The 15,685-nt window shown below is 43.6% G+C and overlaps 1 protein-coding gene across 2 annotated transcripts in view; it reads right to left on the bottom strand.

Annotated features, from left to right (window-relative positions):
• Window positions 1–15,685, bottom strand: part of CREG2 (cellular repressor of E1A stimulated genes 2) — a 21,835-nt gene continuing 6,150 nt past the window's right edge. Inside the window, exons 3-5 of one of the 2 annotated variants that reach the window (XR_012040354.1) lie at window positions 7,051–7,164; window positions 4,665–5,230; window positions 1–237 (exon numbers count right to left, since the gene is read on the bottom strand). Coding sequence is in view for 1 of the 2 variants with exons in the window: in XM_072849738.1 (XP_072705839.1) it covers window positions 5,083–5,230; window positions 7,051–7,164 (262 nt within the window). In the remaining variant the exon portion in view is untranslated. Of the gene's footprint in view, window positions 238–1,687; window positions 5,231–7,050; window positions 7,165–15,685 lie in introns of those variants that run through there. The other variant, XM_072849738.1, reaches the window with a different exon arrangement.

The raw sequence follows: 15,685 nt of genomic DNA on the forward strand, positions 1-15,685 counted from the left end.
TCTTACCTACTTTTTCATACAAGACATCTGTACCTTTTTCCAGCTTCTGAAATGGATCGCTTGTTTTCACCAGCTACCAGTCCTTTTTGAACGGTCTCATACACCCATTTTTCCTTCAGAAGCAACAGTTGTGTGATCATACATGGTTACCTATGTTGTCAAACTTAGGTAATGTCCTTTCCTTCCTAGTCACGATTATATGTTGTGGCTGCTGACACAGACGGGGTCTAGTAGAGCCTGGAATAGTTTGTGCAGAAGGTGTCATCAGACAAAAGCCGTGAGCTCGGTGAACTGCCCTACTCTGTGCTGGCACCAAGGCCTGTATGTTCCCATTTCTGTTCCAGAGTCGGTGTTTAAATAAATAAATAAATTTCAAACCCGAAGTATTCGTTAAAGTAACTCTTTAGCATTCTCCCAAAATACTTGGCAGTGTTAGGACTCTCTCCAAAGGCACTGAGCATTGTGAGAACAAGATTGAAGTAGCAAAATCAAGAAGACAGCCAGGACTGAGCAGACAAAGTAATGTGTAAGGGGCTGTGGAGAAGGAATTGGAAGCTGAGGGAAGAACACAGAAAAACTAGAGTTAATGAAGAAAAAAATCAGGAAAAAGCGGATACGGCAACAGAGGAACAGGAGAATGTTAGATGGGAGAGGGCATGTGGAGGTGGTGGCAGAGTAGAGGCAGCTTACAAAGAGTGAGCTGTGTTGAAGGACGGCAAGTGACAGGCAATTCAGAAGGAGCACGAATTTAGTGTTTGGCAAAAAGCAGATCAAAAAAAGTGACAGTACTTTAGTGAGTCTAGAAATGTTGTTCAAATGAGATTTTTTTGGTAAAAAAAGTGAAAGACACTTAGTGTAATGAGAATAGACATCACTCCGGAAATGGGATAAAAGTAAAAAGAGTCAGTAAAAAGGAAAAGAACAGCTGCAGGAAATGTTCTTTTAAGAGTATGGAGGCACTGGAAATAGGAAACTGATGTTGACTGTGATTTGTACAGGTTAGGAAACTGTTGTCACGGTCCTCACAGCGAATGCCGTCCAACCAGTGGCAAGACAAAGACTGTAAGGCATAAATAGGAAACACAGGCTGTTTCCTATAACCTTTATCAGATATGAAGTGGGAATTTTAGTCGGAGAGCTTGAATTTTGTTGAAAGGAGATGGTGCGGGAAAGCAAGATGAAAAGGTAAATTGTCAGCCTTGGCTTAAGAAAACGTGCCAGAGGAAAGTAGACAGTGGAGAACAAGCTGTAACAAGAACTTGTAAGAGCAAAGCTAGCAAGGGAAGAAGTAGCACTGAGGAAACTTCCAAAGCACCATTAATGCGCACCTGAGAGGTGAGTGCTCAGTCCCCACGTGCAGAAAAGAAGAGCAAACATTGTTAAGAGTGACATTTAACTGCCACGGTGAAAGCAAAGCTGACAGTAATGAGAAGATGAAGGAAAGATGAAAGGTGCTTGGCTAGACTTTTCTCCCCAGAGAAAAGCGAGGCTGTACTAATGCAGATCTGAGTCTCAATTCCCAGAAGTATTTTGAGAGAAATTAGCTTGGTTCAGGAAAACTGAAAAAAAAAAAGGCAGATGTTCAGATTAGATAGAAATTCTAATGTCTGTCAGCAAAAGGTCAGTTACTCTGGCTAATGCTACACTGCAGACTCAAGAATATTCTAACTGCAGCTTCCACTTTGAAATTTGTTTTATTTGCATTTCTCCTCAATAGGCATTTCGTTAACAACATTCAGTATCTTTAGAAATCAAAATACATTGCAAATCCCAGTACACATCCAGAAATGAGACACGTTGCATTTCATCCACTGAAATGATGACAATTTCATCAGAAATGGAGCATTCTTTGGTTAAATAAGAACAGCAGTTTAAACTAGCTGTGCTTAAATCCTGTACATGCATTATGTTTGCACAAATTAGCAAAAAGTGAGAACCCAAGTTTAGAACTTTGTCTTCCTTTTTTCAGCAAGTATACAGACATGACTAAATGCATCTCTTAAATATTGCAAAACCACAGTTAAAGTTTTAAATAATACATGTTGCACAACAAGCTTTTTGGAGGAAGCTACAGAAATAACTAAAATAGAGAACACATGGAAATAAATTACACATCAGCTAGTTGAAATGCTTAATAAATTCACAAGGGCTTATCAAGACCTTTTATAAAAATGGTTATTTGATATAATAATTAAAGCACAACAAATAAATAGGATTTTTGCTATTGACTTGAACTGAAGCAAGATCAGACCCTTTACAGTCTCAAGGAACTATGATTTTGTTATGGTATGTCAGTAACACTCTTTGGGTTAAAAGCTCTAACAAACATCACTTACCACACGATGACCAATATCACTTGAGACATTTGTCAGTTTAAACAAAAATTGGAACTAGTATATAATTAATAACGTAAAGCCCAATTAAGCAAACTACCATCTCCTCTCCTTTTTTTGCTCCAGAAAATTCCATTCAAAACCTACAGGTCATATTTTTGATGAATTTCTACAGACTTTCAAGGACTTTTATGGTAGCTATTCCTTGGGAGAAGGAAGCATGAAATGAGAACAGGTGATTTAAGACGGCATTTCTTCATGAAGCCCCTTTTGTCACTTTACGTGCCATCGCTGTTTCATGTTTTGAGGTTCTGTGAAGAGCCTCACGGCAGGTCCATGTAGAAAAGCTTCTTGATGAATGTGTCAATTTACAATACAGAAGCTGTTCCAGTTAATTAGGTGTGCAGGGAGACAGCCTATAGCAAGTAGGGTATTGTAAATTCAAAACCTTTCTTAGTGCATGCTAGCTTCTTAAACAGGTAAAGCTCTACTAAACATCGTTGATACAATCCCTGACTGCTTTAAGGCAAGAGTGTTAATAGGTTAGCGGATAGGACATAGGACCATCTCACTGTTACCAGGCTGCCTAAAGATGTAAGTGAAATTGAGAATATAGTAACAGCAGATTTTGAAAATTCTTCCTCTCTTCTTCAGCTTGTTTAAACATTAAGCTTGGACACTGGATTTACTTAATATGTATGTGTGTGTGTGTGTGAGACCTGTGGAGATTCCCGTACAGGGTCTAGTGCTCTGCCTATTGAACTCAGTTTTTAAAGTCCCATTAATCCTAATGGGCAAAGTATCAAATCCATAGTGGACAAAGCTCTCTACGGCAAAATGATATTAATCGAGGAGGATTTCACTTGATGTTATTCTATAAATCTGTACAGCATGGGCTGTTTTGCTTCAGTACTACACAGTGCAAGATTTTGGGGCAAACTCAAATGGGAAAATGCTGCTCATTTGCCAAGAAAAAAAAAAGGAAATGGAGTCAGGCAGGACGCTTCCTCTTTTTGCGTAATTACCTCTGCAAAAGATCAGCACTGCTAACAGAGTCTCTGGCAGTAAGACAAGAAAAAAAATGCTTATAAGTGTCTAAACAAAGTTTTTCCCCCACATTTGTCTTTGATTCTTACAGAATATCAGGTATGGTAGTGATGCCCAGAGCCCTGAACTTGCCCAAGGGCTAAGTGGCCCCTGGTAGTTAAACCAGCGTGGTGCCCAGCTCCACTCCGGGAATGACTCCCTCTCTCCATGCCTGAACCAAAATAAGCTCAGCTACATTTAATTGGCTTCCAGCTGGTTACAGCTCACGCAGCTGCCTCTGAGCTCTGCCCGGGGATTAACGTGTACAAGCTCAGGTCACTCGCCCAGGGACACAGGCTCCTTCTCAGCCCAGCCGTGGTGCGGGCTGGCGTCCAGAGCTCGGGTGCCCTCCCAGGGATGCTGGAAGACCTTCCCCGCAGGCACAGAAACCCCATCTCAATGTGTCTCTTTCTTAATGTAACGGGGAGAACAGCCGTATAATTTGCAAACTGTGTAATGACTTGGCTGGTTAGCCACAAGACCTTTCTTTCTGTGATACCCTTAGGAACTGCAGAATAAGTTTACCAGGACATCTAGAGAAAGGGCTGAAGGCGAATAAAATACCTTGGAACTCTTTTGGTATTATCACGAGATGCCTATTCATAATGCGTTTGCAACAAAGTTTGCACTTTCCACACTAGGAAAATGAGTTTTTCATGGCCTGAAATATCTACCTATCTTTAGGCTTCTTTGAAAAATAAATTCATGAACAAGCCCTTTAACGCTTGGTGAGGAAACAGAGTTAAGGGACTGGCTCCACCCCTATGTGAGTTAGTGATGGTTTACAAAAATCAGTTGCACAAATGAGTTAAAAATAAAGCGGTGGCTGGAGAAGGGATGCAAAAAAATTTGCACTACAGGCTATTAAAAATACTTTTCCTGTCTCATAACAGGGACAGGCTAGCTGAGAACATTTACTTAAATTCTTCTTATGAGAATGTTTATACTTGTATTGGGATAATCCTTGTTGGGCTGATTTGGTTTGGGCCCTTAATGTGTTTAACCAGCTTTGTGTCAGTGAGAGACAAGTTATACTGGAGCCGTGTTGTTTGAGCTGCTTGCATTTTTTTCTACTAAAAGAGAGAATTTCTACTCAATTTCCAAGTGAAATATCAAATTAGATAATTAGGGAAAAGCACATGTAGAAAATATAAGTTAGCAAATGAGGATAGCTTTAGCAAAATATTTTTTTAAAACTTAAAATATCTAAATTTGCAGCTATTAAGTTTATCTTAGAGTACTTACAAATCAAGGGACACCAAGCAGCAGTAATACCTCCACAACGCATAGGGGGTTCTGAGTAGGCAATTTGCTTTTTCTGTAAATCGGATCATTATCTTTAGCACATACTGTAGTTTCCCTGTGGGTGCACAGCAATAAAAGTCAAAACAAACAGACAAAGCATTGTTAACCAGCATTCAAAGATGATGCATTGCCTATTTGAAATGACACGTTTGTACATTGCAGGGTAGGGCTAGGATCCACCTCCCCTTTAGAATCTGAAAGTCTGTGTTGGTTTATTTTCACTCTGTTCCACGTAAGACAGGGCTATTTTGAAGCCTTTTGGGGAAAAAAAAATCGGTGTAAAGTAACCATCCAGCATGAAATTTTAAAAGTGTTTGGAAAGGAAACTCAGAAGATCTCTATCTCGAAGCCCATTCAATCATCCTTTACTTGGAACTGCTTTTAAATACTCTTCTACTGCAATGGCAGAAACTTCTCCATACCAGCTTTGAAGCCAGATGTGCTCAATGTTCATTTTCATGAAGAACCACTCATAGCTGCGAGGCCACTTTCTTACCACCGGGTGCCTGGAAGGACAAAGAAAAGAAAAAAAAATTAAAAGATATGCCAAAGCATATGCATAGTCTGCTTTTTAGTTCAACCTAGTGTGCTTAGCCAGAGTGAAACCTCAGAGATCTGAGAACCACCACCATTCATCTTTTTTGCCCTCCCTTCCAGTAAGGTTTATATCTTCCACACCTCAGTCTGGTGAGAACTGCAACGAAGGCAGCCAGCGAACACCACCTTCCCCCTTCGCAGAACCCCATCTCTAAAGGCAGATGTTGTTTGGTCTCAAGTAAGTGAAAAACAGTTAGAGGAGATTCTCTGAACATGTGTCAGGGTTGTGCTTGTACCTGTTCAAAGGAAACAGTGTTCTGAAAATACTACATCTTTGGCAGCAGTTGCTGTGGTACGGCAGGAGAGCTAATAAAACTGGCTAGCAGGCAGAGCACAGCCTCTTCGAGCTGTTGCCTGCTAGAGCCTTCTTGTCCTCTATTTCTGTCTCATTTCTTGGGCCTGCCCTTACAGCTAGCTCGAAGAGACCCTCCCCACCAGCAATACTGAGTGCAGACATCTGGTCCCCAAGCCACCGCAAGTGCATCTGCAGAGGATGCTGTGGGATGCTTGGCAGCGGTGCATGGAGCGGATACACCAGCTCGAGCCACAGTGTTCAGGGGGGAAAGGGGGAAAGCAGTGCAAGTTGGGGCAGGGTTGGCCTAGTGCCCTTCTGCCCCTGCAGAGGAGATGGTTGGTTTGGCAACCTCTGGGTTGGCCTGGGGTTTCCACCATTTTCTGAGTTGTCCCTTTGAGCACCCACGACTGCGGCATTGGGTAGTGGCTCCAGCTGCTGCTGGCATTGGATGGGGTGAGCCCTGGCAGCCCTCACTGTGCTGGTCTGGCTCTTGCTCCCTGACAGTGGAGCATCCCCTGCCAAGGTGCTGGTGGACTCTGGCTCATGTAGGAATCTGATTTCTGCAAAGTTTGTAAGAAAGGCTTGTGTGCCAATATAGCCCCCGTCTATCCCTGGTCCCATTTTTGCTATTGATGGGAGACCTGCTGACAGGGTTCCACCCTAACCCCTTCCAGCAGGCCAGAGAGAATATCAGCTCTGGGCTGTTCTGGATCCCAGCTTACCCCAGTTTCCCAGCAGTATTTGATTGACCAGGCCGGGTACGCCTGGAGGACCATCCCTGGCAGCCTGTGTGGGAGGTGCGTGCCCCAGCTAAGGTTCGGGCTTTTCACGCCGGTTATTCTCAAGACGCACTGGAGGGCACGGGGGCACACCCTGGGTGTGCGTGTATGTGCCAGGGTGGTATGCTTGCATCTGTTCAAAGGAGACTGTTCTGTAGGTATTACAGCTTTGGTAGCAGTTGTCATGGTACATCAGGAGAGGTAATAAAACCCATAAGCTCCACCCTGCAAACAGGCACGAGCCCAAAGGCAGCAGAGCTCTGCTCCATCTCTGAGTAGGGGGCTGTGGCTGAAGAGCACTACCTGTCCTAAACTGGGGAAGAATCATTAAAGGTAACAAATACAGCCTGGATTTATGGAATCTCTCCTCGGAGCCAGGTGAAATATTTTCATAATCTGCAGATTATAAACCACGTGCCTTACTGGAGTCCAACACTGACTAATTGCATTTCCATATTTCGTTATCTCAAGAGTCAAAAGGAGGTCACACAGCTCTGCCTGTCGTTCCAAGCCACACAGGAGCCAACACGCTTCGTGACCCCAAAGTAAAGACCAGGCTTGTTACTTCTCAGATTTTCCGTACCAAACGGCCACATCCGTATATTTGTCTCAAACCTGTGGGTTGCACTCTACTACGTGCCTGTTACATACAGACCTGGAAAACATTGCTTGCTTGGCAAATTCCACTTCCTCTGGAGGCACCGTGACCATCTGTCCCGTGAGAGTCAGCCTGGCACACCTTGGATCCTCCGGATCAATTACATTTTTTCTGTGCACGGAGAAAAATACTCATGTGTAATAGCTTGGCTTCTTTGTTAAGGGTTTTGGAGAAATACAAATTCCTGCTCGCATATAAAAAGCTGCGATATTTTGTCAAGCCTTGCAGGTCTTTTCTACATGCAGGTGTAACATTTGGGGGGGCTCTTGAAGGAATACTCACCTGAAAGAGATCTCTGCTGTAGAGATTTGCTTAATCTTAATTTATGCTCTTAAAAACCGGATTAATATATGTTAGATTGTAAAACATGTGAAAATGGCAGTTTTCCCAGACATATGTACAGACCTCAATTCAGGATTCTGAAGAGAACTAGTGAGGTGGTTAGTCTGTGCCTATGCCTACAAAATAAGTGTGCATACATGCATTTGTGTGTAAAGCGTAAGGTCTTTTCCTTGTGCCTATCCTAGAAACTCAATCCTTGTTCATTTTTATGCATTTTTCAACTGCTTTACACCAAAGAGACAAGTAAGATCTATTAAAAAAAAATCTCCAACTGCCTTCATCCTTCAGACCAAGACGGGGAAGGTACTTGTTGCTTTTTGGCTCTTTCTATACAGTAATAATAAATAGCCCCCATTAGTAGCTGTGGGGCAATTGCTGACTCTGACATATACAATACAAGGATATAAATCATAAGTAAATTGACCAGTCGCAAAAAAAAAGTTGTATGCAATGACAGCAAAGGCCTGATCCTGGCAAGTGCTGAGCAGCCCCAAGTCCCATTGCCAGCAGTTTGAGACTGCTCAGCATCTCATGGGACCGTCTCCCCACATAAGAACATAAACTCGAAAAACTACATTAGGAAATGAAGACTGCATTTCTTCTTCTCTGTGTTTTAATCGGAAGCAGCAAATCACAGTAAATTACATCTCATCCGTGTGCGATTTTACTTAAAAGATCTTGGCTTGAGCCCTTTAGCCTTAACTGCGTGCAATCTGCAATGTTGGGGGTTTTTTGGTTATAATTCTCAGTATGTGTCTATTGCATGCAGGAAACATATGGGCATCCTCCTGCAGCTAATTTAACACCTGCAGATTCCCCACAGATGGTTATGAAAGACTGTGTAGCTCACTGGATAAAGTATCTGCTTTTATAGATAGGGCCCTGAACAGAGATACGCAAGAAAGTATATATAGCGGGCTGACTGATACTCAGCTATGCCCGGGAAGCACTTGGCACCATCTGTAGCCTGAGCTCCAAAGAGCCGTTTGCAGTCACATCATCTCTGGGATGTTTTTTCAGCATCCTGTTCAGTCTGGAGCAGCAGTTGTCTGAAGGGGGTGTTCAGCTTAACGACCTCTGGACAAACTCCACTCGTACTCTTTTTCCTCTACCGCGCTTTCTGCATGGGAGGAAGAGCAGCTGCCAAAGATCAAGCTCAGACTTTCTGTGCACACCAATAAATAATGGTCTAATTTTCTCTAGTACTTTTTTTTTTTTTTTAATGAAGTAATAAATGAATGGTGTTCTGAGCACCTGAAAATCTGCATTTCCTGGCACTGGGTTTATTTCTATCGGTGTGTATTCAGAGTACAAACTTGTCTACGTGGTCACCTTGGCACGCTGTAGATCCTCAGCGCTAACTCCTACGGCATGCTGAAGATGCAGTTTCACAGCTGGCTTACAGTGGCCCGAGAGCGTCCTGTCCCTAAGCAGCACAGCTCCATGCCCCGGGGACACCCGTAGCTCCTGGCATTTCTTTTGGTGTTTGGTGGCTTTGGGTGTTGTGTGGCCGTTCAGCGTCCATGGTCCAACGAGAAGCTCACCCACCAAAACACGAATAAATACAGGCAAATACAGGGTATGCAGCTGTAGAGGGGAGCTGAATCCCACAGACAAAGGGTGTCAGCCGAGGGCCTGCATGCCCAGCAGCCAGGGCAGCGCGGATCCACGCTCTTCCAACTGTTGGCCCTGGATAGCAGAGCCTTAAAGTCCATTTGAAGTGGTCTCCTGATCTAGTGTTATCTTTTGTGCTTAATCTTAATACTGTATCAACACCCCCTACATACCTTTATATCTTTATAACTAGATGATTCTTAAAAATATGGAAGGGAAGGGACTTCTCACTAGCAAAATTTCAGTTCAGATTGCTTTAAACTAATAACTGTGTATCTGTGTGTATGAAACCATTTGCTCCGCAGCCTAACAGTATCGTGAAACAACTGAAGAGCTGGGAAAAGCATGAGTTATCTGCAAGTGCCTTTCTTGGGTATAGCTCCTAGGTAAGATGTTGTTAATTACTTTCAGAGAGGAATTAGAAAGGGATTGTTATTTAAAGGATGTCTGCATTTCACAGAGTGGATCAAGGTGATAGATTTGGGTGTGATCAGGAGCAGGAGAAGTGAGAGGTTTTGGGTTGACACTTTCTCAAATTACAGTTATTTGATCTTTTTGTGCAAGTACATGTTTATTCTAAAAACGTACTCACTGACTTTGAGTAGGCAATAGACCTGACGTTGTTGTGGTTAGAGCAGTGAATCCTGCCTGCCTTTGCCGAGACGGTTTTGCCTGATAGGACTAGTGTCAGCAGTGACTCTTCCCCGATTTACAGGAAAAACTGCTCTCCACATATTTGGCTGACAACAAAACCCACACACTGTACACCCATATCTGGAATGGTTTTATTCCTGTTTTTTTTCCCTGGCTCCTTCTTCTGTTTGCAGTTTTCTCTATGTTCTCCTGAGTCAGGGTGTTACACTGATCGACACGCACAATACTATCTTCCCAGTAAAAGTTATTCAAACTGAATTTTGCACATTGGAATAATATTCTGGAGGGTCAGTTTGTTTTTCTGGGAAATGAGGCAAACGAATTATTTGTTGAGATTATGTTAGATGAAGTTTTGGAAGAGCTGAACAGGACAAAGACACATTGAGTTCGGTACGCTGTGTTATTACTTTGTTGACTTTGCTTTTAGCACTGCCTCTTATCATAGGTTTTCTGTTTCAGAATAGGAACCTTGTATCTAATCTTACATTAGCATTAGTATTTTCTTTATCAAAGGAGCCCTTCATACTCTGAAGTAAACCTGTTTCTGCATTGTTTTTGGCATAGTATTTCCCTAATAATGTGTGATTACTTTTATACTTTTAAAACCATCAAAATTCACTAAACTTACAGCTACCACTTCTAACTCCATTGTGAACAGGTCTTGAATTTTCAGTGGTGTTACCAGTGCAACTAAAGTAAATGCAGCCTTTGCTTCCTAGGAGTAAAGCAATATAACCAGGGATATATCTCATATTTTTACTAAAGGAAATAAAGGGATACCAGGGATAAACAGGTATATTTACTAAAATATTCCTCCCTCACATCTGTAGAGGTCTAGTCATGCATTCACTAGTCGCTTCTTGCCTTCTGTATATATAATATTCAGCTCTCGGTCCTTGGGTTCCTTTTATCTTTGTTGGCACAAGAACAAGTAGGTGCGGAGGAGCGGCTGTATATAACATTTGTGCGCTGCTGACTGGGGGCGAGGCGGAAGCAGAGCCAGGGGGACAGACGGCACGCCGGTGACACTGTCTCCCTGTCGAGGAAACCCGAGGTGGCTTTGCAGGCCCTGTCTTTACCAGAATCAGGTCCTCTGTCTCCCTGGAGAGGATTTCATGAAGGCTACAATAAAATAGGAACTGAGGGGAAGAGAAAGCAGGGAATTGTGGAAGGAGATCGAGCAGTAGGGTACACCTTTATTTTTTTATGCTTATGTAAAATACATACACCTTGTTGCAGAAATTGAGGGAAGCCGGATTAAAATGGAAGAAGATTCAGTTTATGCATTTTATAAGAATACAGTGCATTAAGCAAGATTGTCTTAATTATTCATCTGATTTGTGAAGGGAGAAGAACTGATTGTCTCCCTCCCTCTGCTTACGGTGAGCAACCTAGGTATGCAGAGTTTGACCCGGTCCAGGCAGCTGTCTCTTCCAAGCATGTCAGATGAGCACGTGAGCTGCATTCACTTACAAAGGTGCCAGCTTTACTGAGGTTTACGAAGGAGCAGTCTGTGTCCAAGCGAAATATGTTTCCCAACAACGATGCAATGCCTCAAAGCGCACTGCTGATGAACACGTCCCACTGACGTTACTGCGTACCACTTCCGCGCTTCTGGGTCGTGGTTCAAGAGCGGTTCAGAGCAAAGAGTGCCACCTACTCATTAAATTGTTTACTACACTAGCCATCTCTTGGATTTTAATTAGAAGGTTCCTATACAACAGCTAGCCAAGTCCAGATCTGATGAACCCATAGTTCTGGCTGATGCAGTTATACTGGCACACAAGGCGATGATGTTGGGACTTTGTTAGGATTCCCTTTCGCAGTTGAGATCTCTGCTTTGACAGACGATGCTCTGTCTCCTGGTTTCTGACCCAAAGTATCCCTGAGTATTATCTTCATTCTCAGCCTCTGCAGTCCGTTAGCGAGGTGAAACAGATGTGGCACAGATCAGCAGTAAAGGCAAAACAGGAGTTTGGGAGGCACTTGGGAAGGAGAGCCAGGTGTCCCCGAGAAGGAATCAGTAGGAGGAAGGCGGGAGGGTTCAGTAATGCTCCAGGGACTGGGGGAGGAAGCAGGGGTCTGTGGAAGGGAATCCCTCTTTTTCTTCTTCCCCAGCCTCCTTTTCCCACAGAGGAGCGGCCATCCTTCTCCCCCAGCCCCCTGAGGAGACAGGACCTTCCATCCTCCCTGCCAGGATCCATAAATCCTCCCCATCTCCCCTGAACGCAGTTCTCCCTGCCCTGTGAGAAAGCACTGCTTTTACCCCTCTATTTCTTGAGCAGAACGGAAGAGAAAAGAAGCTGGGAAAGAGCTTTCTCCTATTGCAGAAAAGGAGAGCCAGAGCACCAAGAAGAAAGCCCCAGAGAACGGTTTTCCTACATTTTTTTCTACTTCAGAGCATGCAGCTCCTGTGTGGCGTAAGGGCTGTCTCCACACATCCTAACCTTCCTGCAGCGGCAGCCGCCGCCATACGAAGCCGCGCGATGAGGAGATGGGGACGGGCTGCTGGAGCAGCTCATCCCTGCCATCTCCCACGGACGCCAGGTAGGCACCCCGCCGCCCTGCGTGGGGCTCCTGTTCGCCTAGCCCCAAACTGGGCACGAGGTGAAGGCTCAGAGTTATGTTCTAGTATATACCATACATCGTAGGAATTTCTGTCCCCTAAAATCGACAGGAAGGAAGGGAGGAAATGCTATGTCCTCAGAGAATTATTGTAAAGTGCTTACAATTTTGATTCATAAATGTGATTAATTTTGAAAAGCAAGTTATCCTCCTCATACATTTCATTTGCTCACCACTAACTACCAGAGTCTCTGAAGCAGAAAGAAGGTATTGGTGCTGCTAATCTGCGTGGCATGAACGTCAAACAAAATCTCTGCTGAAAGCAGTTTCGTAATCTGAAAAGCTGTTGCTGGCCTTCAGCTGGATACAGCTGGGCAGTTTTGCCCTGCCCTGCTCTGATTTTGACAAGAATTTATCAGCCGTGTTTGAGAGCCAGCAAAGATAGTTAAAAGACATCTTTGCTCTTGCTTTTGGAAGAGCAGTCTTCTGTTCTGAATCTGAAGCCAGGCTCGGGAGCTGAAGAGTGTTGGTACAATGGCTATTCTGCGTCTAAGTGAGCCTGTATTCATAGCATACCTGTTTCCGTGTTTTAAATAATTTCACTCTTCCTAGAAGATAATCCTTCCTAGAATGTTTTAGTTAGAACTTGTTAAGTGAAGTCAGTCTGTTTGTCTGTCTTCATTGACAATAACAATTCATTTCTTTAGCTGAACTCTATGTTTCAGACAGGAAGCTTTTATATAGTTTAACCGTAGACAATTCACAGGGGAAAAAAAAGAATCACAGCACCAACTATTTCTGTAAACAGAGTCAGAGAAGCACGTACTACTTCACTAGAAAGGGATTTTGGGAAGTTGGTTATTTAAGAATACAGTAAAAATAGTAATTTAGAGCTATATTGTGTGCATTGGGTCATGATGATAGTAGGTTTCATATTTGACTTTCTAATTTGGTGTCTTCCTGATTTTTTTAAATACAGATTTTTCAGGAACAGCTACTGACATAATTATTTGCCTGTGACTAAAAAGGGCCAATATAAATACCAGAACTAGAAATGCGTCTGTGCCACAGAACCAGGAGGTGGATCTCAAAAACTGAGGGATGTCTGGATTCAGCCTTTGTCTTCTGCGTGCATCATTTCTCTTTGTGTGAAGGTGCAGTGCCAAGTTTCTTTGTTATATTCATCCACGTATTAACAGACAGCGACTCTGCAAACCCAGAGGCAGCTATATGTTGGATGGCCAACTGACATCTCAAAGTTGTGTCTGCGATCCACGGCAGGCTTATCGTCTCTCAGGATTGCCCAGGAATGAAGTCGGCAGTTTATGCACGCTGCCGATCCACCACGCAGCAGGGACCCTAACCCACCGAATTATTCTCCTCTTCCCGTGGCCTGGTGGTATCCAGAAGTGCTGGACATGCTCAGCGCTTCCCGTCAGCCTTTTCAGTGCAGAGTTTAGGAAACCTACGGAGCCAGCTTATATCCACTGCAGATGTCTGCCTGGTCATGCCAATCTGCTACCTCAAGCAATAGATGAGCATGGTGGGTAAAATGGCTCTGATGGAGCCACCCCTGATGCAGGTCATAAACCAGGAGAGGAATCTGAGTCCCTCAAAATCACTCGCAGTCTGCAGTGTGGATTTGAAACACCATCCTCCAAACCAATAGCAAAGAAAACCCAACCGGTGGACTGACCCCAAAGCTCGTTGCTTTTCTTTCTTTTTCCTTTGTGTGAAAACTAGTTCACGGCAGCCGTGTAACTGCTCCTTCTCTAAGAAAGCTGCAGTTGGTCCCTACGAATGTGCTGAACCTGATGTCAAGGAGGCGACACACGTTTAAAATTAATTGCCTGTTTTCCAGACTGCAGCTGTAATGAGGCAGGCCCAGGAGCTTACTTGGAAAGGGAGATCCTCTGAGCAGCCTGTGTGTTGGGAGACGCATTTAGAACAATAGCTGCTCTATTCTTTAATGTCGGGCTCGGTCTTGCTCCCTCTGAAAGCTATAAGAATGGGACTCAATCTTTTCAGCTTGTCTGTGGCAAAGACATGCCAGCTTTGTCTATTTATAGCCCTGAACCATTTAATTTTTCTTGCCTCTATTATCCATTTATCAGCCTTCAGATAGGATGCAGCGTAGTTACTAACAAATGCTTTCTGTAGCCTGGCCGTCAGAGAGCCTTCTCAGAGAAGCGCAGCCCGTCTCCCTCTGGGAGATGGCAATCTCTAGGTCAGGGATGAGGAATCCAGACTGTAGCTGCAGCATTATAATGTCTTGCAATTAGTGCCTACAGATGCATCGCAGCTCTCTTTCTTTCATTATTAAATGTTATTTGTCTTATTAGTTTAGGCTTTTCACATTTTCTCTCCAGCTGATTAAATATTAAGGCTGGAGCACCAAAAAGGCCACTCTGTGACTCCTCACATCCCTGGAAGTGAAAATATTTATTGTCAAGGTTTGAAACTTGAGTCTGTTCGGAAACAAAACAAATGAAATTTGCTACTAAATAAATTTAATATCAAACTGATGTACACGCACACAAGTCACTTGATACTCATTAGATACAAGAAGACTATTGAAATGTCAGTTCTGTTTTCTTTCTAAAGGCCAGAGATTTCTTTTGCGTGCAATAGGTCAGAAGCATTTTTCAGGAGAGTGCCAAATACTCCCAGGAGCATTGACTACAGGCATTGACCAGCTTTCACATTTATTTTAATTCTTACAACTCCGAGTAGGTTAATAATGAAATTCTAATAAAATTCCACATGAAAACAAGCCACAGATTTATTGCTGGCGTACGAGGACATGAACTTTCTCACGTAGAGCATTATTCATTTAGCTATTTTGTATAATTATTTTGAAGCCCAAACAATTAATGATGCCCTTGACCAAGACAACTTCGGGTATTAAAGCCATCTATGAATGACGCTTTCCTTTGCAAAAAACACCTCACAGATAGTGTTTTAATACTAGTAGGACCTGAGGTCTCTCAGAGTAAAAGGTCTTGCCTCTCGCAGAGTGTGAGTAAAGAAGTGGAAGAACCCTGCTATACAAAACCTGAGCCGCCACATAAAGCTCTGCAGTAAGGACGCTACGCGCTGTTTGCATGGCACAGCCCGGCTATCTCTGCAGGTAGAGCGCACCCCAAAAGGGACGCTTGGGCCGCCCACGGCAGAGCTAGCAAGCTGCCTGCGTTCGCAGCAGCGCATCCAGTGCTGCAGGCACTGCGGGGGACAGGCAACTCAAGCATCGGCAGCAGAGCCCAGGCACGCTTGTTGTTTTCTTCACTGCTGCCCTGCCCACAGAAGCCCTTTCTGTGGGGTAACGGGAGGATGCTGCACAGGGCTGCAGTTTAAGATGTTGCTAGTTTAAAATGTAAAAATCACTCACGGGTTGCTAGTTTAAAATGTACATTCATTTCTGACCCTGGTTACACAGGGAAGGGAAAGAAGAAAGTCA

Source organism: Ciconia boyciana, chromosome 1, assembly GCF_034638445.1.
Source record: "Ciconia boyciana chromosome 1, ASM3463844v1, whole genome shotgun sequence".
NCBI classification, from domain to species: Eukaryota; Metazoa; Chordata; class Aves; order Ciconiiformes; family Ciconiidae; genus Ciconia; species Ciconia boyciana.